The sequence below is a fragment of the Hippopotamus amphibius genome, chromosome 11 (genome assembly GCF_030028045.1).
Source record: "Hippopotamus amphibius kiboko isolate mHipAmp2 chromosome 11, mHipAmp2.hap2, whole genome shotgun sequence".
NCBI classification, from domain to species: Eukaryota; Metazoa; Chordata; class Mammalia; order Artiodactyla; family Hippopotamidae; genus Hippopotamus; species Hippopotamus amphibius.
The window spans coordinates 73,957,297-73,982,652 of NC_080196.1; the positions used below are offsets into that span (position 1 = coordinate 73,957,297).

General features: G+C 41.5%; 1 protein-coding gene across 5 annotated transcripts in view; it reads right to left on the bottom strand.

Annotated features, from left to right (window-relative positions):
- Positions 1-25,356, bottom strand: part of LAMA3 (laminin subunit alpha 3) — a 216,759-nt gene that overhangs the window by 153,283 nt on the left and 38,120 nt on the right. For 4 of the 5 annotated variants that reach the window (XM_057698310.1, XM_057698305.1, XM_057698304.1 and 1 more), the window contains exons 3-8: positions 16,359-16,476; positions 15,307-15,425; positions 13,530-13,700; positions 11,721-11,812; positions 7,463-7,578; positions 4,321-4,439 (exon numbers count right to left, since the gene is read on the bottom strand). In XM_057698310.1, coding sequence (XP_057554293.1) covers positions 4,321-4,439; positions 7,463-7,578; positions 11,721-11,812; positions 13,530-13,700; positions 15,307-15,425; positions 16,359-16,476 — 735 coding nt within the window. Of the gene's footprint in view, positions 1-4,320; positions 4,440-7,462; positions 7,579-11,720; positions 11,813-13,529; positions 13,701-15,306; positions 15,426-16,358; positions 16,477-25,356 lie in introns of those variants that run through there. The other variant, XM_057698306.1, reaches the window with a different exon arrangement.

The window sequence follows — 25,356 nt, forward strand, 5'->3', positions numbered from 1 at the left end:
CTGTCAATCTTCCTTAAAAATCTGACTGAGATTGCACTGAATCTGTAGATTGATTTTGAAAAAATGGTATATTTATAATATTGAATCTGGAAACATACGACGCCTCTCCGAATGGGTCTTCTTTTATAAACCTCAAAGGTTTTTTATAGGTTTGAATACTGCTCCACAGTTAATTTCTTCTATCTTGCATCCTGGAGTATCTCCAAATCATTCCAATAAGCACAGCTGTGTTCTCCTGCACGTATCTGTTTCTGCTTTCTATCTTTCAGGAACCTCTTGAAACTGCTGGTCTACTGATGATCCTCTTTCTTATTTTTCATGTTATTGTGGACACAGGAAGGAGACAGTATTTTGTTTGCTTGGCATCTTTCCTGTCATTTCGTGGGATTTGTTGCAGGAGGGAAGGTAGCCATATGTGCTCCGTCTGTTTCTTGATCCCATCTCTTTGCTTTGTGTGGTGTGTGTATGTGTGTGTGAAAGAGAGAGAAAAACAAACAGTTTGGAAATAGTGAGATGAACACATCAGAGACACAAACAGCTCAAGACTTAGATTAGAAGTCGTGTCTCCATGGAAGAAGCTAAAGATTCTGTTTTAAGACTTTATCTTAATGAAGATAAAGTATCTTCAAAGCATCATCTCAAACAATATGGGTAATCTTCAGCCTTAATTAAGAACAACATTATTTTATCAAACAGAAAGAAATCACGGAGTCAACCCCAAAATGTGGTGCTCCTTGCCATCTTCTTTCATTGCTCTTTCTCCCAATATTTTATTACCAAAAAATTCAAATTTCACAGTAAACACCTATACCTACTCTACTAGAATTTACCATTAACATTTTACTATACTTGTTTTTTTACATAATTATCCATCTACTCATTCTTCTACCCATCCACAAATCCATCTTATTTTTAATGCATTTCAAAATAAATTACATATATCAGTTACTTTCCCCTAAACACTTTAGCATGCATATAATTAACTGGAGTTTAATGTTTGTTCATAGTTTTTTTTCTTTTGGCATAAAATTTATGTACAAGGGCAAAACTCCTAATTGCAGATTCACTGAGTTATAACAAATGCATATACCTGTGAAACCCAGATGTCTATCTAGATTCAGAACCATACTACTACCCCCAAAAGCGTCCCTACGCCTCTTCCCAGTCAATCCCCACCACCAACTCCAAGAGTCAACCACAGTTCTGATTTTTCCCACTATTGATTAATTTTGCCTGTTCCAGAATTTCATCTAAATGGTCTTCATATTACCAGTATTTTTTTTGGAAGTCTTCCTTCACTCAGCAGGACGCTGTTAAGACTCTTGCACGTTGTTGCACCATCAGTAGTTCGTGGCTCCCTACTGCCCACTGGTATTCCACTGTATAAACAAGCCAGAGTGTGTTCATCCGCTCTGCCACTGACGGGCACTGGGGCTATTTCCAGTCTGGGGCTGTTGTGCATAAAGCTGCTATAAACTTTTTGTAAACACGCATTTCCATTTCTCATGGATAAACACCCAAGAGTGGAATTTGTGAGTCATAGGGTAGATGTATATTTAGTTTTATTTTAAAAACTGCCAGGTATTTCCCCAATGTGGCTGTACCACTTTCCACTCGCACCACAATGCATGATAGCTGTGGTTGCTCCACATCCTCACTAAAACTGGGGGTAAGTCATTGTAACTGTAATTGACATTTCTCTGATGACTAATGATGCTAAGCCCTTTGTTGTATGCTTATTGGCCATTCATACATCCACTTTTATGAAGTGGCTATTCAAATCATTTGCAATTGTATTGGGTTATTTGTCTTTTTATTATCGCACTGTGGGAGCTCTTCATTATATCCTGGATACCAACCATTTGCCAGACTTATGTTTTCTGAATATTTTCTCCCCATTTGTAGCTTGCCTATTCATTTTCTTCAGTGCCTTTTGTGAGCAGATGTTTTTAATTTTGATAAAGTCTAATCTGTCAATTTTTCATGATTATTGCTTACTGTGAACTAAGAAAACTTCACTCACCCTTGAATCACAAAGATATCTGCCTATATTTTTCTCAAAAGTTTTAAGTTTTAACTTTAGGTCTGATCCATATCAATTTAGTTTTGTATATGATTTGAAGTCAGGGGGTCAAAGTTAATTTTTTACCATATAAACATCCAGTTACTCCACAACCATTTGTTGAAAGGACTTTCTCTTCTCTCCCCACCCCCTGCCATTGGATTGCTTTGGTACTTTTGTCAAAAATAAAATGTCCATGTAAGTGTGAGTCTGTTTCTGTGCTCCCTGTTCTATTACACTGATCTTTTTCTAGCTTTTTGTCAATAACACAATGTTTTGATTACTGTAGCTTTATAGTTAATCTTGAAGTAAGATAAGCCCTCCAATTTAATTGTTTCTTCAAGATAGCTTTGGATATTCTAGGTTGTTTACATAACCACATAACTTTAAGAATTCACTTGTCAACTTCTTTTAAAAAAAAAGAACCTGCATTAACTCTGTAGAGCAATTTGGGGAGAACAGGTATCTTAATAACATTGAATCTTCCAATCCATAAATATATTACATCTTTCTATTTACTTAGTCTTTCCAGATTTCTCTGAAAGGCCAAAGTTTTTTAGCCTTAATACAGAGGTCCAGCATGTCTTTTGCTAAATTTATTCCTAAGCATTTTATGTTTTTGATATTATTTTTAATTGAATTTTCCTATTGTTTGCTACTAGTATATATAAATAGTTAGTTTTTCTATATTATCATTGTATCCTGCAATATTACTACATTCACTTATTAGTTCTAATAATTGTTTTATATATTCCTTGGCTTTTTTACATAAACGATCATGTCATCTATAAATAGAAACAATTCTACTTCTTCCTTTCCAATCTTAATACCTTTTATTTCTTTTTCTTGTCTTGTGCAGTGGTTAGGATTTCCACGGCACTGTTTAACAGAAGTGGTGAAAGCAAGCATCCTTCCTTGTTCCCAGTTTTTAGAAGAGTTCAATATTTCATCACTAACATGATGTTAGCTGTAGGGTTCTCTTAAATATCCTTCATCAGATTGCAGACAGTCCGGTGCTTCTGCAACTTGAATGTGCATGCAAATCATCTGAAGGTCTTGTAATGCTTAGCTTTAAGAACATCCTGGGATCTTTCACTTACTCATGAAAATCTGTGATTTGTAACAACCCTATGACTTATAATTACTTGTATTTTAATTAACTATGGTGACAGATGATACAAAATGTGTGGCGTGAGAGACAGGTAGAGAATGGTGGGTCTCTCTAAGGATGTGTAGCCCTGGTTCCATATAAACAGGCATCTCACGCAGAGTGCCTCCTTAATGGCAACATTAGCAAAACACTCTAAAAGCACTCAAGACAGAGCAACAACAGAGACCAAAGTCATGAACATTTTACACAATTTTTAATGAATATCTCAAGGCAGATATACATATACCCTCTTCTGCCATACACTCCTCTTAGTTAAATTCCAGTGAACCCAATCCTCCTACAGAAGGGATGAAAAATCAGTTGGTGTCAACGGCAGACATTAATTGATCATGATATAACTCCTCTAGATTCAGAATCCATTTGAAAATAGGCTTTAGAGTCAGCACTGAAGTTAATCCCAATTTGCCCTCCCATCTTAGAGCCTGTAAGATGGATAGCAGTCAGGATGATAGCCAGGAATTCTCCCCTTCATTTAGGCAAAGACCCAAATGAAGAATCTAATCAACGGAGTTTGGGCAAACATGCCTAGGTCCATTTTCCCTACAATCTCTAAATTACATCCAGGATTTCCCTGGCGGCGCAGTGGTTAAGAATCCGCCTGCCAATGCAGGGGACACGGGTTCAATCCCTGGTCCGAGAAGATCCCACATGCCATGGAGCAACTAAGCCTGTGCACCAAAAGTATTCAGCCTGAGCTGCTCTAGAGCCTGCAAGCACAACTACTGAGCCAGCATGCTGCAACTACTGAAGTCCGTGCACCTAGAGCCTGTGCTCCCGCAGCAAAAGAAGCCACCGCAATGAGAAGCCCATACACACAACGAAGAGTAGCCCCCACTCGCCACAACTAGAGAAAGCCCGCGTGCAGCAACAAAGACCCAGCGCAGCCTAAATAAATAAATAAATAAAATTTAAATAAATAAATAAATAACATCCAGATAACTAGGCTTTCTGTGTACAAAAGTGGAGAAATGGCGTCGGAAAATCCTTTCAATTGCATTTCACCTTCTTGGCATCTTTTTAGAGCAGGGCTTACTGAGGGTTCATTTCCTACTGTGACACATTCACTTTGACTTCAACAGTGCCTCACCTGACAGTCAATGCAGACCCCTCCACCTGCATAGATGCCTTGGCCATTCAAGCTTGCCTGCTGCCTCTCAACTTCTGGATCATAGTAACAGTCGATGGCGTGGCCATGGCAGTTGCATGCTGAAAAAAAGAGCATTTGAAGCTAGTACTCCATTGTGACTATGTAAATTCCCTAGTAAACTCCCCCAGGAGTATTTTTGCTCATTGAACTACAAGAAAGCCTATTTCTTTCTTGTAGTTTAATGAGCAAAAATTCTGTAGGAACACCAGGGATACCCCCAGTGGAAAATTTTAGGGATTTTTACCCAAAGACCAGACTATAATCATAGGCAATTTATACTTTCTTTCATCTGATATTAAGTGGGAGAGGTTTCCCTTTTTTAAAAAATAAGATATATAATTACAACAGATTAAGATAAACCAAAATGCCAATTAAGCTTTATGCACAAAGAGAATATTACTACCACCACTGCTGCTACTATTACTACTACTAGTACTGCTGCTGCTGCTACCAAGCATAACTGAGTTCTTGGTACACCGTGAAAAGCATTTTATATGCATTACCTCATTTAATGCACACAGTAACTCTAGAGGAGGTACTATTATGCCTGTAGCCCAAATAGGGAGGCTGAGGCTTAGAGAGGTTAGGGGATGTGTACACAGTCACAGAGGTCACACGTAAGAGAGGCAGAACCCTGACTTGTCTTTCTGTGACTCCAAAACCTATTCTCTCAGTCCACACTCTAAGCCTTCCAACCCAGCACTAAATATAATAGTGATAAAATGGAAATAATCCTAACATCTAATTATAGGGAAATGGCTAAGCAAACAACAGTGTATTTGCTTGCCTGTTAGCTCTATGAAGTCAAGGACTGCTTGTGTTTTGTTTGTAATAGAGCACGGTCCCCAGCACACAGTAAGTACTCAACAAACACTTTTTAGATACACTTGAATTCGGAGGATGACAATACTATGTGCCATCGAAAAGCAAGTCAAAGAGCTTTTAATGATATGGGAAATATTTTAAAATATCAAGTGAAAAAGATCATGATATAAAATTGTCTAAAAATATCTCCTTGAGCATTTAAAGTATGCATGAATAAAACACTAAAATACCTAACAAAATATTAATAGTGGTTCTCTTTGGGTAGTAAAAGTATTAATGATTTTACTATTTAAAAAAACTTTCCCAAGTTATCTACAAGTATAATGTATGATGCTTCTAAAATTAGAATTTACAATTGAACGCCATTTAGGATTTCCATCACTGCCAAGATGAAAAACGCTCATCCTCTCTCAGTGAATATATATTCACTACATTCCACTAGATCGAATTTTCCAAGTCTTTCTAGGAATTTACGTGTTTTAATCAAGTTCTCAGATAAATCCATTATGGTTAGATTTTCAAGTTATCCTGTTTTTAATAGGCTGAGCACTTTCCTATTTTCATTTCCTCAGTGGTGCTATGATTTTTTTTTTAAATTCTAAGCATTCACATTTACTACATCAGTTATTTCTTAAGAAGTCTGCTTATTCTGAACTGCAGTAACTCAGATGGAATTTAGAAAGCATCTAACAAATATCTTAATAGGTCTGATTTCCATATGCTACTTGTAATTTTAATCATTTTGGCAAGTGTAAAAAGGTTAAAAACTTGTGAAAGGAAATTATTTAAAATTTGTCGATCAACTCGATGACGGGTGATGACTTAGGGGGCTGGGATAGGGAGGGTGGGAGGGAGTCGCGGGAGGGAGGGGATATGGGGATATATGTATAAATACAGCTGATTCACTTTGATGTACAGCAAAAACTGGTACAACAGTGTAAAGCAATTATATTCCAATAAAGAGCTTTAAAAAATATATAATTTTACTACACGTTAGAAAAAAAAAATTTGTCATAAGTGTTGGAGTAAAGCATGTCATTCACTGAGGGGTGCCGTTAGTCCGGAAAACTAACCACAGTGAATGTTGGAATTCACGTGATGACACTTATTTAATCAAAGTGTCCTAAACCAGCACCTGAAAGTGCTGGAAGAAACATCCCCTGAGTATTACTTTTCCCTCTTTCGGGCCCTATTATCTAGGGGTGAGGAGTAGGGAATTCACTGCAAAGGAACCTGTCAGCTATGACTATAAAGGGAGAATAGCCATCCAGGTAATGCCCTGGACCAAGAGATCACCTGAGTGCTCACCTGGGGCATCACCAACACCTTCCAACAATGTTAGAATCTCTCAAAGCGCACTCAGAATCCTCACCGGAAGTGCATCTTAAGTAATTTTGCTGGTCACAGAGATCAACAGTCTTATCTCTTAAAGTTACAAGAACTATTTGGCCAGAAAGTACAAACTACAGATTCCTTCTTACCCATCTAGTTCAACAAACCGGGATCCAAATGCATTTTGGTCTTTTCAAAAAAGCAAATCCATCTTCAAACGCTAAGAATATTCAGAAAAAATAGGCCACAGTCTCCAACGCCAACAACCAAAAGTTACAAAAATGTTTCCAGCCACTGGAATAAATATGTGGCTTTCTGAGACAATGGGTTTAAAGGAAAATCTTCAGTTGGATGTCATGGGCTTATTTGTTAAAATACAGTTTTCTTACTTTATATTGTGCGCATAATTAAAAGCAGCCCCTCGTCTTCCTTCCTTCTCTGGTCTCCTCCATCCTGCACCCCCTCACTCCCAGTCCCTCAGTGCTGCCAGCTCTCTGTTTAGACATCTCATCACCTTCTCTGGATCTTGGTCCTCAAAATAATTAGGATCCCGATCCAGTATCATATCCTAAGAAATGATAAGCATGTATAATTTAATAGTGGCTGCATCACATTTTAGATTGCTAAAAGACAGGCCAATTATCAAAGCACTCTGCCCAATCCTTGCATATAGTGAATGCTTAATATATATTAATGATCACTTGTTAATTTTGTTCTCATATTTGTATCTGAATTGAGTGGGGTACTTTTACCTCCAGTCTGTGAGTTATTCATTGCAATGAACACTTCTGAGTCCCTAAGACGGACATGATCCTGCCCTCTTCACGAGCACATGGAAAACACCGTGTCAGTCCTTAGACAGAGATGGCGGGAGGCGGATCATGGGTGGGGCCTCCCTTCCCAGCGCCCCTCCCCCAGCGCTCACCTTCACACTCATTGCTCTGCTCCCATGTGGCAGGCCGCCAGCGCCTCTGATTGTACCCTGCACAGCAGCGATCACACGTCTCCCCACAGGTGTGGTGCTGGCATTCGCACCGAAACCTGGGCATGTGGCAAAACACATCTCAGTTACTGAAAAGTTGTTTGCTTGTTTAATTGAAGTATAAGATCAGTTGCTCCTGTGTGAAAGACTGAGTTGTCATGGTGACTCATGGTACTGAGGTAGGAGATAGATGGGCTCCAGGCTAGGCATTTACAACTGGCCTGTTCACACCTCTGGGGTGAGAAGATGAGCTTCAGGCTGGACATCCATTACCAGCTCCCTGTTTACATTTCCTAAGGCAAGAGACGACTGGACTCCGGATTACACATTTATGACCGGACTCCTGTCTATGTTTTGAGATTTGCACCTCCATATAAGAAACACCAACAGAAATAGGGTAAATAACTGGACATTTGGACACTATTATGGCAGGCACAGAGAGTGGCTAGACCCTGTTAAGAGATTAAGAGGTCATACCCTCCCCACCTTTGGGACAAGGGAGACACTACGCATGAATAAAAGCCTTCATGGGGTCAAAAAGGAGGGGATGCCAGACCATAAGTCTTGCTATCTCTCTCCCAGAGGCCTTTGCGATAGGATCCATCTTAATTGAGGGGATGCGTGCACACCCAGGGGAGGGCCCAGAGGCAAATTAACCCTGGAGCCAAAACAATATGATTGGCCAAGAAGAAGACAAAGACCCGGAAGACTACCCCTTTATAAAGAATTTAAACTCCCCAAAGGCGAGACTCTGGGGTCTCTCTCCCTGAGCATGCCTATGTGTCTTTCTGCGTGTACTTTGCTTTTCCAATAAACTTCTTTACTTTTCTCTTTACCTTCTGCCTCCTCACCTGAATTCATTCTTGACAAGGCAGGCAAGAACTAGGGACCCAGGCCCTAGCCACTGGCCTCTGTGGTCCCGTGGTTAGGACTCCTGGTCTGGGAACTAAGAATCAAGATCTTGTTTCCAGCTACTGCTCACTGCTGCTTGCTGCAAGCTGCTGCTGCTTCCTGCTGCCTGCGTCCGAAATCAGTACCACTGAGTGATTATGGGGACAAAGAACTTTGCATATGTTATCTCAAGTCCCCCATCCTGCTTCCTATCTCCATTATACAGGTGGTGATGCTAAGATCCAGAGATGTTTAAACACTTGCCAAAGGGCAGGAGATAATAAACAGAGAGCCAGATTTCAACCCTAAGTTTGTCTGACTCCAAAGTCCCAGCTCTTTCTTCTCTACTATGTTATATAACAAGAAATCAACACAGGAGCAAGCCAGTGCTGAATGTACTGAGATGTGCTGAGTATCAACATCTTCACAAAAATCTAGAGTAGTCCTGTGAGATGGGTCAGGTTTCTTACTTTCAACCTGGGATCCGGCCCAGAGGTTCACCGAATCCAAGACACAGTTACTTATTAGTTCTTATTAGATCTCAGAGGACCCTGCTCCAAGAGTCCCTGCCAACGCCAACAAACAGCTGTACCACAGGAACCAAAGCTCAGATTACTCAGCAAGGCAATGGGGTAAAAAACCTTAAAATCTGCATTCAAAGAATTATACACCTGCCTTAAAACTTTTCTAAGTTAAAATAAAATTGTTATAGCCATGACATTGGATTAGAATGCTGAGCTCTGTGCTTGAGAGCGGATCAAAACAGAGTCTAAGAAGACTCTTGGCTGTGCCTATGAGGGTCCCCTCAACTCTTGTGAGGGGAGGTGGGATGGTTATGCTACGAAGAGAAGGCATCATCCCTCTCCCAACTCAGCTGCCTGTTAAAGCCAATGGACACAGATTTAACTGGCAGCACAGAAGAGCTGGAATCCAAATGTGCTTTTGTCAGAGATGTAATTTCAGCTCATTGCCAATGACATATGCTGGACTGAGAGACTAAGGGAAATTGCTTAAAGAATATATAGCCCAAATACTCCTTTTTTTTGGAGGGGGGTGTTTATTGCAGAGTCCAACTACTCTTATAGGGAAATTCAGGTTGAGCACTGAAAAAGAAAACAGAACTGGGAACTTGTCTGAACCACGTTGTCAGCCCCAAATAATTGTTTTTTCTGACTCTCAGCCCAGGCTGATGGTTGATGTAGAAAATTCATCCTTGCATCAGTTTGTAAGGATGTTATTGAAGATGCTGCTGACTGGAGAATCCTCTTCATGATGACCACTCCATCCACCTCCAGGTAGGTTTCTCATCTGGTCCTAGCATCAACACTCATCTTCTCCTACACAACTGATTACTTTTTAGATTACGGTCATAGTGAAATATGAGCCTGAGCAGGCCTCCCTTTTTGAGTTAACTGCCAGGAAGCTCAGAATTAAATCTGTGATCCATCCACATTTCCATACATCAAAGTCAGCATGGTACCCATGCTTGATTAAATCCTCTTCTGCCTCATCATAGGTTCTGCTTGACTTCTGATTGTCCAGCCGTGGCTCCTTCCGTTAAGTCACCGAATCCCCTTCAACATAAGACTTTTTCCTATTCATGGAGGCCTCCATGAGGCATTTGTGCAGGTCAGCCTGTTGAGCAGAAGCAAGCCAGCAGGCAGAGGGAGGTAAGGCAGCTGTGCTGATACAGACCAGTGGCAAACTGAGTCTTTCACGGAGGGATGGGGAGACGGCTTCTCCACTCACACAAGCTGGGAGCAGTTAACTGCTCAGTGCAGAACCCCTCCAAGCCTGCCAAGGGCACGGGGCTCGCAGCTCTTCCAAGCTGGAAGCTCAGCCCCTCTCTGATGACTTCTCCTCCTCTCCCACATGGCGCCACTTTGTCTCAGGGTCAGGGACCAAGAGTGACCTCTTTTCTCCCATCTCTCTCCAACTCAAGACGTCCCAGACCCGGCTTCTAGTGCCTTAGGGCCTACCCTTCAGGAGGTTACCTGGCAGCAATGGTGTGATCCTTACTAAGCAAGTCCTTGCTGATTCAGGGCTGGTCGGATGATGGATTCACACTGCTATCTCAGAGAGCACCACCTGACCACTGAAGGAGGGCTCATAGCCTGAGGGATTGTTTCTGGTCGGGGGAAGGGCGCCATGAACTTACCACGTAAGTTGGTGGCTGGCACTTCTGCCTGACCATGAAGCTCGGCCTTATGATGTACAAACCTGAATTTGACTACCAGTGAAATGTACCCCTGGTAAATGCCGCTCATGGGGAATTGCAGACTTTAAATAAAACATTGAGAGACAATCATTACTATACCCAGTGCCCGGTAATTTCCAGCCCTTCAAAGTATCCTTCTTAGGGTGATAACACGAGTATACGCAATTGCAGACCACTTAATATTTGAGATCCATGCATCTTACTGTATGTGAAATATACCTCAATTAAAAGCAACACAGAGTTACACCCCATGTTCATAGCAGAATCTGTCACAATAGCTAAAAGGTGGCAGTAACCTACGGGTCCATCAACAGATGAACGGGTAAGCAAAACATGGTGTATACATAATGATATACTTTTCAGCCTTAAAAAGGAAGGAAATTCTGACATATGCTACAGTGAGGACATTATGCTAAGTGAAATAAACCAGTCACAAAAAGACAAATACTGTGTGACTCCACTTCTATGAGGCACTTAGAGTAGTGAAATTCATAGAGACAGAAAGTAGGATGGTGTTGCCAGGGGTTGCTGGGGGAAAGGGATGCAGAGCTGTTGTTTAATGCATATAGAGTTTCAGTTCTGAAGATGAAAGGTGTTCTGGAGGTTGGCTGCACAACAATGTGCGTGTGCTGAACACTACTGAACTTAAAACACTCTCACTTAAAGATGGTGAACTTTACATCACGTGTATTTTACCACAATTTTAAAGATGAAAAAGGATTTGAAAACATATACCCCCGATCTCATTAGATCAGGGATTACAAACAAGTATGATTTCTCTTGCCAACTCCACTCAATTCTGTGTGGCTGCCTGGGGCACCATCTGGAGCGGGGGTGGGGAGGGGGGTTTGGGTGGCTGCGTCCGTGATCATCCACAGAGTTCTGTGATTGATTAGCTAGGTCTGCTATGGGCTGGTTGCAGGTGAGAGGGAAGTGTAGGGGTGGAGGATGGGAGACGCATATCACCTACTAGTTGCCATTGAAACGCTCCTGTTGAGGACAAGAACTTGGGAAGTATTTAATAGGACGCAAACATCCACTGAAGCAATTAGACATTCACAGAAAGCTAAAACATTTGTACAATGTACTCACAGTTTCTCAGGATTGTTTGCATTGCACACTTCAGCATGGCCATTGCAAACACACCGCCCACCAATGCTGATATCCTTTATGCTGTAATAATACTATAGAACAGAAAACAGAACCTGTCAGTTTTACTAAGCCCCAACATAAACTTTCCTTTACTAATCTTTAACATATATCTGTACTGACTCTGCTTCCCTTCCATCCTGTACTCCTAAGCCTCCCTCAACACAAAAGGGAGCCGCTTTTGGATGTAACTTTGCTTACAAAATACATTTCCAATTCAAATTTAATAGCACATGCTGAATGTCTCCATTTTTATTTATTTATTGGCTGTGTTGCATCTTTGTTGCTGCACGTGGGCTTTCTCTAGTTGTGGCAAGCGGGGGCCACTCTTCACTGCGGTGTGTGGGGCTTCTCAGTGCGGTGGCTTCTCTTGTTGCAGAGCACGGGCTCTAGGCACATGGGCTTCAGTAGTTGTGGCATGCAGACTCAGTGGTTGTGGCTTGCGGGCTCTAGAGCACAGGCTCAGCAGTTGTGGCGCATGGGCTTAGCTACTCCACGGCATGTGGGTTCTTCCCAGACCAGGGATCAAACCGGTGTCCCCTGCATTGGCAGGTGGATTCTCAACCACTGTGCCATCAGGGAAGTTCCCTATCCATTTTTAGAAATCAAATACTTTAAATGCATGGAGGGAAATTACCTTGGAAAAGAATCATACCCTACAGCCTTTGGGAAAGGCATTAAGTGCTTCCTTGTTTCTCTCTCTCTATCTTTTTTTTAAATGTAAATCTGAGTTCCATAAATTGGATACATCTATTTACCAAAAAACATAATTTTTATAACAAAAATTTTGTAACTACTGTGTACAGGCTTTAAGAAAGGAGAGAATATTCACAAAGATGGGTCAGCTACAGCGCTGAGACGGGCAGGACCCACCAGAAGTTGTAGAAGCCTTGCTAGGTCAGGGTTAATAAAGCCAAGGGCAGAGGTCAAGCTCCAAAAGGCCAGACAGCTTCAGACCCAGCTGAGGCTTGGCCCCTAGACCAGGCCAACAATACAGGTAGGCCACCTCGTGGACAAGGCACGTCTCCAGCGTGGTGGGGGCCTCTCCGCTCCTGACCATAGGGGGCGCCAGCTGCCAGCTCCCTCACTTCGCAGACTGGACAGGAGATGCACAGCATTCAGTAGGGAATCCAGGGGGATGTAAAATAATATTTCTCATTGAGGTCACGCCACTGGTGAGAATATCTGTCAGTAAGGAGGTCTTTGAATTCACAAGGACAAAAGGGGTTTTGTATCTTTTTGTTGTCACTGAGATTAGTCATCCTAAACCTCCCCATTCACTCAGTGTTGAGGTTCTGTTCTGATCGCCTCACTAAAAGCTGTGACGTGTCTTAGCTTCCCATCAACGTCTTACTTAGTCTTAAGGCGTTAACAACCCCTCTTGTTAATATGGATAAATTCAGTATTGAAGGGCTTTCTGTGACAAGTTCCCACTCAGAAGTGAGAGGATGCTGACCCACATTAGACGGTGACATGAGCAAAAAATGAATCTTTATTGTGTTCGGCCTCTGAGACTTGGGGATTAGTTGGTATAACACCAGACTAATACCAGGATGGCTGTCATCTTTTGCCTTTCATCTTCTTTGAGTATGATGATTTGTCTTTAACAGCCAAACTTCTAAACTACACCTAATATTTCAGACAAGAACAACTCCTACGCCTATGACATGACTGGCTATAAAGTCTGAGGCTCTGAATTCGATAAGCAAAGTACCAAAAGCTGCTGTCTCAGCACTTAAAAGCACTGCTCACCCGCCGAGTGACGGTCGGATCCCTCTGTGCTTTGGAGATGAGGTGTCCAAGAAGAGTGCTGGTTCGGAGAAAACGCAGGCGGATGTTTGTTGCCTTGGTGAACTCCCTCAGGGTGTGAGAGAAAGTAAAATTTTTTGCACCTGGACGACCATTTATCAAGGATACCACAACCTAAAAGACACACACACACACACACACACACACACACACAGGGAAAAAGTGCTTTTATCAAAATGTAGCTGCAAGTAACTAAAAATAACTCACATGCCCCCAAACACTTGGTTTCTTTGAGTCATTAGATGTTTCAAAACCTGGGCTCTCAGGTTTTGTACATCATTTCATTTACAAGCCCTTTGTTCTATCTGTGTCATTGTGGGGCTATAAACACTATGAAATGTTGAAAGTATAATGCTAAAATCTGTAAGTATGAGACAATTTTTGTCAAGCTGCATCAAAGAAACAAAGCTAAAGTAATCTAAAAACCTGAAAGAGGTTGGAAAAAGGAAGTCTCTGGATATAAAGTTGACAGTGAAGGAGACAAAAAAAATCTATACAAAACCCAGGTTTTGATTTTTTTTTTTTTTTTGGCTACACCATGTGCCATTCAGGATCTTAGTTCCCCAACCAGGGATCGAACCCACACCTCCTGCAGTGGAAGTGCAAAGTCTTAACCACTGGACCACCAGAGAAGTCCCCCAGGTTTTGTTTTAAAGTTCAAGGAGATGAAGTCAAAGTCCCAACCATTTATTGAGATGTGAACCAATGACCAATCACTGGAAGGTACTGGATATAGCCGCTCAAGAAAGATCTCTACCTAAGGAGAACAAGACTGACACCCTCGGGACTTCCCTGGTGGCACAATGGTTAAGAATCCGCCTGCCAATGCAGGGGACATGGGTTCGATCCCTAGTCTGGGAAGATCCCACAAGCCACAGAGCAACTAAGCCTGTGCACCACAACTATTGAGCCTGTGCTCTAGAGCCCTCGAGCCACAACTACTGAGCCCACATGCTGCAACTACTGAAGCCGGCCCACCTAGGGTCCATGCTCCTCAACAAGAGAAGCCACCGCAATGAGAAGCCTGCGCACCACAACAAAGAGTAGCCCCTGTTCTCCACAACTAAAGAAAGCCTGCACGCAGCAACAAAGACCCAATGCAGACAAAAATAAAAATAAATAAACAAATGTTTTTTAAAAAAAGACTGACACCCTTTAAAGAAGTTCATTTGAAGCTCACTCTGGGATTCTTCTCTGATTTTCCCCACTCTGTTTTCTCATCTTCCCTAACAATAGCCTGGCTGACTTCACAAGGACCCCATGCAACCCCAAAGAGACAGCAGTTGTTTTCTTCCCTACAGATGAAGCCCAATCCTGCCGAAAAGGATCAGGGATTAGTTCTGCCACCAACCCCTCTCTCCCCACTCTTATGGGAGGTAATGTGCTTGTGAAGCAGTGAGGGGGGTCTTCACTGCAATCACCAGTGACCCACTTTCTATACAGTCCACCAGAAAAGAGAGCTCAAGACCTGCAGACCTTGAATCCAGAATCCCAGCTTCCAAAGGAAAACTAGAGACTCCAAATAGAATTTGCAATGTCAATTATACCTCAATTAAAAAAAAAAAGATTTCCGACCCAACTCAACCTGGGAGTCTTCGATGTGATTCCTTTCCATCTATGTTAGATTTCCTTGAAAGTACAAGTTTCACAATTATGAAAAATGTGGCATCTTCATGTTCATTTCTGAGTCTTATCTCTCAAGGCTCCCAAATCTACTCACCTCACCATTTTCCAACGGCACAATCCGGGAATACTCAGTAGTACAAAGTACATCATCGTCTCGGATAATAGCCTTATTTGCTTCCTGCCCAAACTGTTCCAAACAGTCTACTTTAGAATCTAGGAAGGAAACACGTTAATATTGTAAAATAAAATATTATATCTTCTTGTAAATCTCTTAAGAAATCTTATATTTCCTTAAGAAAAAACATGAAAAGGTAAAGAACAGAGAAGTATTTAAGAGTTTTAGATAGAAGCTTAGAATGAAATTCTTAATTCATGAAAGAAAATACCAAGCCATTTCAGACCATGTGACTTTCAACAGAAATGTCTGGAGATATGGTTCTAAATCCTCTTTCCTCATTAGGCCAGTTTACCTTCTAAGGAACATTCCTGAAAAACCCACTGCGTTTGTAAGCAAAATTCCTGTCCACCTCAATCCATCATAGGGTTCAGAGACTCAGACATGCTTCATTAGTGAAGACGACAAGGTCAAGGGAAGTAACGTGAAAGACAGGATCCATTAAAATGGAACTTAGGTCCTAATTCTGCATCAAAGGAAATGGACTGGGACTTCCCTGGTGGTGCAGTGATTAAGACTCCAAGCTCCCAATGCAGGGGGCCCAGGTTCAATCCCTGGTCAGATCCCACATGCATGCAACTAAGAGTTCACATGCCACAACCAGGAAGCACACCTGCTGCAACTAAGACCCAGCACAAATTAATTAAGTAATTAATTATTTTATATATATATACACACACACACACACACACAGAGGAAATGGACTGAAGCTATGGCCCAGTTATAGGTACACTGCTTCCCTCCTAATAGTAGCAAGAACCATTCTCATAAGAGGTGTTTCAACCCCAGTGATATATGTGTATCCTTTGAATTCCTGCACATGTGCTTGAGAAATAGGGATGTTCTGAGGGTAACCTAGAAAGTTAAAATTGACCAGCCTGTGACTAGCCACACTGAGAGACTAATTTTCTAGCCTTGATATGTTGCAAATAATTCAAACCCCTCATAACATGGTAGGCCAGGTTACTTACGAGCAAAATATTGCCACGGTGAGTAGGTGCTTCCAAAGTCGACAGATCTTTCCAAGACCCAAAGATCAGGGCGAGGAGAATTTGCAAACTTAATTAAAACATAGGCCACCTGGAAAAGCTGATAAAACAAAGGAGATACAGTTATTCAAGTCGCCTCATCTGTCCGCACCCCCCATCATCTCTATATGATGCTGGTTCCCAAGGCAACACATCTAGTAACACCTCTCCCGAGATCCAGATCCCATTTGTAACTGCCTGTTGGACATCTCTAATTGGGTGCAGCCTCTCAAACGTTCATGCTCAAAACCAAAATAATCATTTTTTTCTCTTTCCACCAAATCTATACATTAATCTTTGCCACACCTTAATCATCACACCTCTGAATTTCAACCAGCCTACATAGCATCTTCAAGTCTGCACATTCAGAGAAGTCTGATATCAAACAACAGTCATCCTGTGTTAAGCTCTTCCAGGGGACAAGAGCCAACAGTATCGCCCTGAGAGTCTCCTGGGAGTGACACCGCCCTGGTTCCAAGTCTTGGAGACCTCAGAGCTGCAGAACTGAGACCTGAGCAGCTGCTTGGTAGAGTGTAGCACCTCCTTCTCCTGTGCCATCTCCACTCACCCCCTCTTTTACTGCTTTCTCTCCCTCTTATTGACTTGCTTGTTCGTTCTCATCACTCTTTGGCCATGGCCAGGACAATGCAAAGGTATGGAGGAGATGAAGTGCAGCTTTGGTCCAGATTCTTCACCCTCCCACTCTTGAATCTCAACGTGCCCCTGTGATGGGCCCCAGAAGTCCCTGCAGGCTACTCCTACCCTCTTCCCTCAAAATTTACCTGGCGTGCCTTGTGAACCCTGGGAGTCTATATGCTTATCAAAGAGCCTATATGACAGTGGACACGGGTGTTAAACAAATCTGCTAACATGTTCAGGAGTGAGGATCATCCCCACCCCCACGCTCCCCAACCCCAAGGAACAGACTGAACAGTGACTTTCAGAAGAAGACTCTGCCACCTTATCAACCAGCCCAGTGGAGCCATCTGAACAATGAGCTCATCTAGTTAGAGAGAGGCAGTACTCAGACCCTGTGGGATCCTTTTATTTCTCAGGGAAAAAAAAAAAAGACAAGGGAGTTTCTTCTATATATGTTTCACATACAATAGTATGGTAAGAGTCATATTTTTTTTAAGTCTCAGAACTACTAGCTGATTGTAAATGTTCCAAACTTGATACTAAAAGCCAGCATCTCTAGGACAATGGTTCTCAAATTTTAGTCTCAGGACACCTTTACATTTTAAAAAATTACTGAGGACCTCAAAAAGCTTTTCTTTATGTGGGGTATGTCTATTAATTAATAAGTACCATATTAAAAATTAAGGCTGAGAAAAATTTAAATATACATTACTAATTTGTGTAAAATAATAAACCATTATATGTTAACATAAACACCATATGTTATGAAAAAAATACTATATTTTCCAAAACATAAAAAAAACTATAGTGAGAACAGTGACTTTCATTTACATTTTTAAAATCTCTTTAAATGTCTGCCTTCATAGAAGACAGCTGGATTCTCATACCCACTTCCGCAATTTGTCATGATATGTTGTTTTGGTTGAAGTATTTGAAGAAAATCTGACCTCACATAGATCTGTAATAGGCAAAAGGACCTTACAGCTACTGAAAGGTCTTGGGAACCTCGTGGGTTCTCAACCACACTTTGAGAACCACTGCTCTTGGTCACAGAGATTGTCCTTTTTTCTAAGAAGTCCCTTTGCTTACCTCTCAGTGGAAGGAAGAACTGTCACACCAATTGCTGAAAACTCTAAGTTCGGCCAGTTTTGTCCCAAACACTTGCTCTTTGATCTTAGAAAATTTGCTTCCCTGGGTTCAGATTAACACTCCCAGATTGTCTACCCATCCTTGGAAAAAACAATCCAAGCTCATGGAGAAAAACTAATTAGGAACTGTAAGGTGCTCTGAAAACCATAAAGTGATCCCTAAAGGTAGAAGAAATAATTTCCAGAAGACACATACCATTATTGCATAGTGAAAGAATTCAAGGAAACCCCAGAACTCCCAGTTTAGAAAATCAGAACAAATATATCTCCCTTAAAAGTGCACATCTCTCTTAGACCACGTCAAAATTAGGCTGCTTTTAGATATATGAGTAAGAGAGAACACAAATGAAACATTTTTGGATACAGGAATTATTCAAAGCATTATTAACCTCTTCCACCAAAATCTTATAATCATAGCACCCCCCCCAAAAAAAACCCTATTTATTTAATAGTGTATGATCTGATGGTTACTATGTTCTAGGCACTAACGTTAAGCACCTCACAAACATTCTCATGATAAAAGTGGGATTTTATTAACCCCACTTTACAGATGATGAAAGTGTGACTTTGAGAGGTGAAATAACATGCCCACATCTTGTAGGTGTAAAAATCCAGCACCTCCGTACACTCTACTCACTGATCATTAACAATGCCACCAAACCTGATAGATACTTAACATTTAACCTGTTTCATCCTGGGGAAATAACTGTCAAAGAAGCTGTTCCAAACAAAATGACGTTCCAAACATCATTATTTCCAAATATGCTAAGATTCCATTATTGGGAGCCTGCAGGTGAGGAGCTATGTGATAATACATCTTGACGGTTACCTGAGTGCATTGGTCTCCAAAGCTGCACTTTCTGCTGCTACAAATCCTCATAAATGAAACAGCCTTGGTGGCTCAGAGGGAACCTCTCCTTGCTTCACTTCATCCCGTTCTGAGATAACGTGTGATCCCTTTAAAGCAGCACAGCAGTTTAAAATCCCACATCCAGCAGCAAGGGGAGACATGCCATGCTGTGCTCCTCCACTCATTACATGAGCCTGCCACCCGGACCCGCGATTCCACCAACTCATCTTCCAGCACCTACCAAGACAGGACTTTCCACTCCAAAATGCTTCCCTCCCATTTTCATCTTAGGAACTTGATTCTGAGGTTCCTCTGCACATGTTTACGTGCCCTGACTGCTGGGAGGCTGCATTTCATTCTTGCTGAGTACGGCTGCACTGACAGATTCTGTTTCTCTCCCCTCACCACTGCGGTGCAACTTGCAGTGGCTTCTTGCCAAGCACTCCAGCTCTGCCGCGAATCTCCCCTCACGTATAGATTTAAAAAGGTGCTGAGAGGCGGCCTCCAAAGTGGGTTCACCATGGGTTCACACATATTAAACCAACAGGTATGGATTTATTCTCTTCTACTTGATCATTTTAAATGCTATGCCTTCTAAATGGCTCCTTCTGTTAAACCCCTGTTATCAGTTACTTATGTTTGCTCTTTGATCACTCAAAATACTTCAAAGCACGCATGAGTGACACTTGAGAATCACAGATATAAATGAGGGCCCTTTACGAAATGAGAAAGAGCCAGGTGATGGAGTCGCTAGAAGCAGAAAAGCAAAGGCCAAGTTGAGAAATAACATTTGGGAGTTAAGGTATGGAGGGAAGTGACCAAGAAGGGTTGAGGTGTTATTCTCTCTCCATGTGCTTCTGAAACAAGCTAAAGATGGCCTGAACTTTGCTGATGAGCTTTCAGGCGGAGGTACAAAGAAGTCTTTTAAATAATATTTTAATGAAGCAGATAATAATCATAAAAGGTGCAGCGCGAGGCACTTTGACTTCAAAAGACTTCAGGGCGAGCAAGTGAGGAAACGGCCCTTCCTGATTCTCATGCTCGTCATGCTGAAGCCTCTGAGATTCTAGCTCCTACGGCCCAGCATCTATTCTTTCCAGGGCCTTCCCAGATGCAGGTAGTAGGTGTTCAATAAATGCCACACATGAATGGATGAATATTAAAGTTGTGCAGTCACCACCGAGTTTAGGAGGTGGGCACCAGTCGGCAAGAACAGAGACGGAGGTGAACCCCAAAGTGTTCCCATTGGGTGGCGAGCTCAGTGGTGGACTGCTAACAGCAGAGGAGAATTAACTCCCTGCAGCAAATCTCAGCTCTGCAACCCACCAACCATGTGACTCTAAGCCCATCACTGAAGCACGTTGCAATTTTATTTCTTAGTCCACAAAATAATAGCATAAAACAATCATAAAAGATATTTAAGGACTTCCCTGGTGGCACAGTGGTTAAGAATCTGCCTGCCAATGCAGGGGACACAGGTTCAGTCCCTAGTCCAGGAAGATCCCACATGCCGCGGAGCAACTAAGCCCCTGTGCCACAACTACTGAGCCTGCATGCCATAACTACTGAAACCCCTGTACCCTAGAGCCCACACATCCCAACTACTGAGCAGGTGTGCTACAACTACTGAAGCCTGCGCGCCTAGAGCCCATGCTCCGCAACAAGAGAAGCCCCGCTCGCCACAACTAGAGAAAGCCCACATGCAGCAACGAAGACCCAATGCAGCCAAAAACAAATACATAGATAGATAGATAAATAAATTAATAAATAAATGTTTAAATACATACATGAAGGACAGTAATATCCACTTATACAAATTTTACATTCTCCATCCAAAAGAGCACTTACTATGCTCTGTGGCATATACGTGTTTTCATACGTCATTCCTACTAGACTGACATCTTTGTGTCTGAATCATTCCTGTTTCCTCAGAGTAGGTGCATAATAAATATCACTGAATTGAGATGAAATGTAATACATGAGATGTGAAATTGCAAAATATTACGCAAATGTATTTAAAGTCACATCCAAAATTAGCTTCTTAACTAAGCAGCACTCTCTCCTCCAAAAAAGTCTGTTATAATGTGAAATAAATCTGTTATCACAGCCTTATAATTTGATAAACACACTGTGCCACAATGCAGCATCTCCTGATTTGCTTCTTCCAACTTTTTATTTTGCATAATTGTCAAACCTACAGGAAAGCTCAGATTCACCAAATGTTAACATTTTGCCACATTTGTACTTTCCCTAGGTCTACACACACAGATACACCTTCCTTTAACCTTTGAAACCAGTTTCAGACATCACTATGCTTCAACCCTAACTATTTTCAGCATGTATCTCCCCAAAACAGGACACATCTTCTACGTAAACTCAACATTTTGATGCCTAGGAAATTTTACCCTTCATACAAATATCTTATACAAAACACTGTACATATTAGAATTTCCCTGATTCTCCTAATACTACCCACTGTATTCTTTCTCATCCAGGATGTAATCAGGGATTGTACATAACGTTCACTTGCCAAGTCTCTTGTCTGCTTTAATCTAGAGCAGTCCTCCCACGATTTTTCTTTCCTGACATTGACATCTTTCTATCACGGAAGGTACCCCCATCTGAATGTGTCTGATTATTTTCTCATGATGTGATTCAGGGTAAACAGTTTGGCAGAATTACTGCCCATGGGACATTCTCTTCTCATGGCATCATGCCAGGGAGCACAGGATGCCGGGTTGTCCTATTATTGGTGATGCTATGTTCGATCACTTGCTTGAGATGTCCATCAGACTTCCCCTTGACACAGTTACCCTTTTACCCTTGTCATTAATAAGTAGCCCGCAGACATTCCGAAACACTTATTTTTATTAACTGAATTACAAACATTTCTACTACCCATGTAAAAATACAAAATAAGAGTTATGAAAAATAAGTCCCAAGATACAGAACCAAACAATTAAACTTCCTTCAAGGCTGATGTCCATTTGAAAAACTTATCTAAGGAACTAATGTTATAGAAACTTTTTAATTGAGAGGGAAAAATGCAGGTCAAGTGGAATTAAACTTCATTTTAGTGACCTTGTTCGAAAACTTCTTACAAAATGTAGTACAATCCTCACTAAACAAGCAAGGTCAGTGATGAAAACACGACTCAGATGGCCTGAAAAAGGATCCTTTTAATCCTGGTCCAAAGAGCACATCTGCCAATGGCTTGGCAAGGGCATTCTTTCTTTCGGGTTTATCATCACCCTGTCCTATAAAACCCAGATCTTGGCACCATCGAACAGTGGGTGCTTAGGAGGAAAGTTTCTGTGTCCCTCAGCTCCTCTTACTGTTTCCCAAAAGCACCTGCTCACCTTTGAGGGAAAATAGATCATTCCAGAAACTTACAGGATGGGACTCAAGAGGTCCCAGGGTAAGAACCTTCACTTTAGAATCTCTTTTTGAAAGGAGACCCACTGCATTGCTGACAAATGCTATCCACTACAGGTTTTCTTGCTATTCTGAAAAAAGTTTTTCTTATAATTCCTCCACCTACTCTTTGGAGTAGCACAGATTTCTACCATTTATCCCACATGACCGCCTGCCCAGAATTTAAATACCAACACCACATCTCCCCAGGTTCCTTTTAAGGAATTAAGATTCGAGTCAGCAGGAGGCAAGGATTCGGGTAGGAACTGGAAAGGAGAAAAGAATTAAAGTATCTTGCTTCCTCATTAAAAATAACTACAATAACCTGAGAAATAAAAACGCTGAACCAAAATTGAGTCTAAAGATTTGGATCACTCCAATAACTTGGAAAATGACAAGCCCACTATTTTTTAATGGAAGAGTTCAAGAAAAAAATCAAAAGACAAGGAGAAGGTGAAACATTTGCATCTGTATTTTATGACTGATGAATTCTTAACTCTGGAGGGAAAAAGTGACTAAAGACATACAGCATGGTTTTCAGTCCTTTTGGACGTTAACTATTATTCCCCAAGTGGACTCAAAGGACAGAGCTTGAAACTAACATACATTACACAAGAGCAGTTTATCCACAGCTAACAATTTGCAGATAGATTTGGTGGTGATTTTGCCCACTGGAATCCAAGAACTGAGCTTAATTTCACAATGAAATCTAATATTTTACCTCTACAGCTACACTCAACTGTCAGGGAATTTTTTTGTCCAGGACCTGATTCTCCCTGTAAAACTCACTTTCCCTCATTCACGCTTTGTTGTTGTTGTTGCTGTTAATTTACAATAAAACTGGATGTGACATTTAGTTCACTCACTGAACAGATAAATAGCCTAAGAATTTGTCTGACAAAGTTCTGAGTTGGCCAAAAAGTTCGTTTGGTTTTAAGTAAGAATAAAAGGCGCTTTTTTCATTTTCACTAAGAACTTTATTGAACAACGTATTTACTAACCAAACGAACTTTTTGGCCAACCCAACATATAGGACAAGGGAAATGAGAATCACGTTCTTTCAAGGCAAAGAAATTTAACTAACTCAACTTTAATAACTAGCAACCAAGTTATCTAATTCCTCTTTGAATCTATCTACATTTCTTTAACTCAACAACTCCTAAAAAATATATTGATTTCTACAAGTGACTCACACCATGATAAAGTTCAACAAAATATTTCTCAATGATGATGATTTACCCTAAATCAGATTCTAAATAATATTATTATTATTATTATTATTATTATTATTATTATTAGCTGCACTGCGTGGCATGCGGGATCTTGGTTTCTGGACCAGGAATTGAACCCATGCCCCCTGCATTGGGAGTGCAGAGTCTTAACCACTGGACTGTCAGGAAAGCCTTTAAATGATGTTATTTACCATCATTTTTTGTAAATAAGTCCACACCCTCCGTAATGTTCCAGTCCTCCTATTGGCCAATATCTTTCTCCCTAAAGAGTATTTCCATTTTCGGCCTGCTCTCATAATGGTCCTTTGCTAATTTTAGTCACATCTCTTCCTTTCTCCCTCTGTTACATCTTTCTTAAGATTCAGCATCACATGGCTAAATCAGAGTGCTACCTAAAGTTAAAATTATCCTTTTGGCTTTGCTACCTATGCTCTTACTAATGGCAGGGCACTTCGCAGACCTTTCGACAACAGTGGTGCATGTCTGTAGGGCATAATGCTAGTCTCTGACCCAGCATATTCATTATTCGTCAGCACATTTTTTTCTTCTTTGTGTTTTTTTGGAATGAACCTTAGGCTGAAGTGTCATGTCAGATCAGCTGGGCTACAGATTAAATATTCATCTTAAAACCTGTCTTTGGCCAAAAGGGGTCCTTACTTTCTGAACACTAAATACTCTAGCGTGCCAGTTCTCAAAGTGGTTGGTATCACCATCTGGGGTATCTTATCGGTGGTCACAATAACAAACCCAAATAAGGAGAGAGACCGTGCATCTGAAGAGGCATCAACCTCCACCCTGAGAAAGATCATGGCCAGATCTGGGTAAGGAGGCTGGAGAAAGGGCCCTGTTGGAAATTTTCTCTTTTGTTTGTTGGACTTTTGAGGATCCAAATGCCCTTCCCACCTTATGAATCCTGCTAAGAACAGAATGCACCACCACCTTTAGAAGCTGAAAATGCCAGTTTTTCCAGCTCCTCTGGCAGTTAAGGCAGCACAGGTACCTGACCCAGGGAATCGGATGTCTCCTTCCAAGATTTTGCATTTAGAGCAAATGACACAAGAAGGCAGGGACACTGAAGAACTGTTTCTAGACGCAACAAAGATGGAAGCCCCATCTGGCTTCTGGGGACAGTGGCTGACCCCAGCAGGGATGTACTAAGTCCAGGATCCGGGCTAACCGTGTCGTCATCACCAGCTGCAGCAACCCATGTTCAGCCGCAGCTGTGTCCTCACAGAGGGGCCTGCGGTTCGGACTGTGGTGTCTCGTCTCCTTCCTGAACCTGATTCTCCAAGATCCTCAGGCCCCCCACCCACTACCCCATGTCCTCTTCTTCCAACCTCAAAGGTGATTTTTTCTCTTTCACCAGTAAAATGAGAACAATCAAAATGGAATCCCTTGTCTTCCCATCCCAAATCCATGAACACATTTGCATCGGCACATCCTCCTCCCTTCCCTCTGGACCAACGGAGTCAGAGTCTCCTCCCTCTGCACTCTGAATCTCATTCCCCTCCTGCCTTCTGTTGGATCCTTCCCATCAGCTTTTATCTTACGCATGCATTTATTTTTTAATTAAAGTACAGTTGACTTACAATATTATATGTTTCAGGTGTACAACATAGTGATTTGATATTTTATAGATTATACTCCATCTAAAGTTA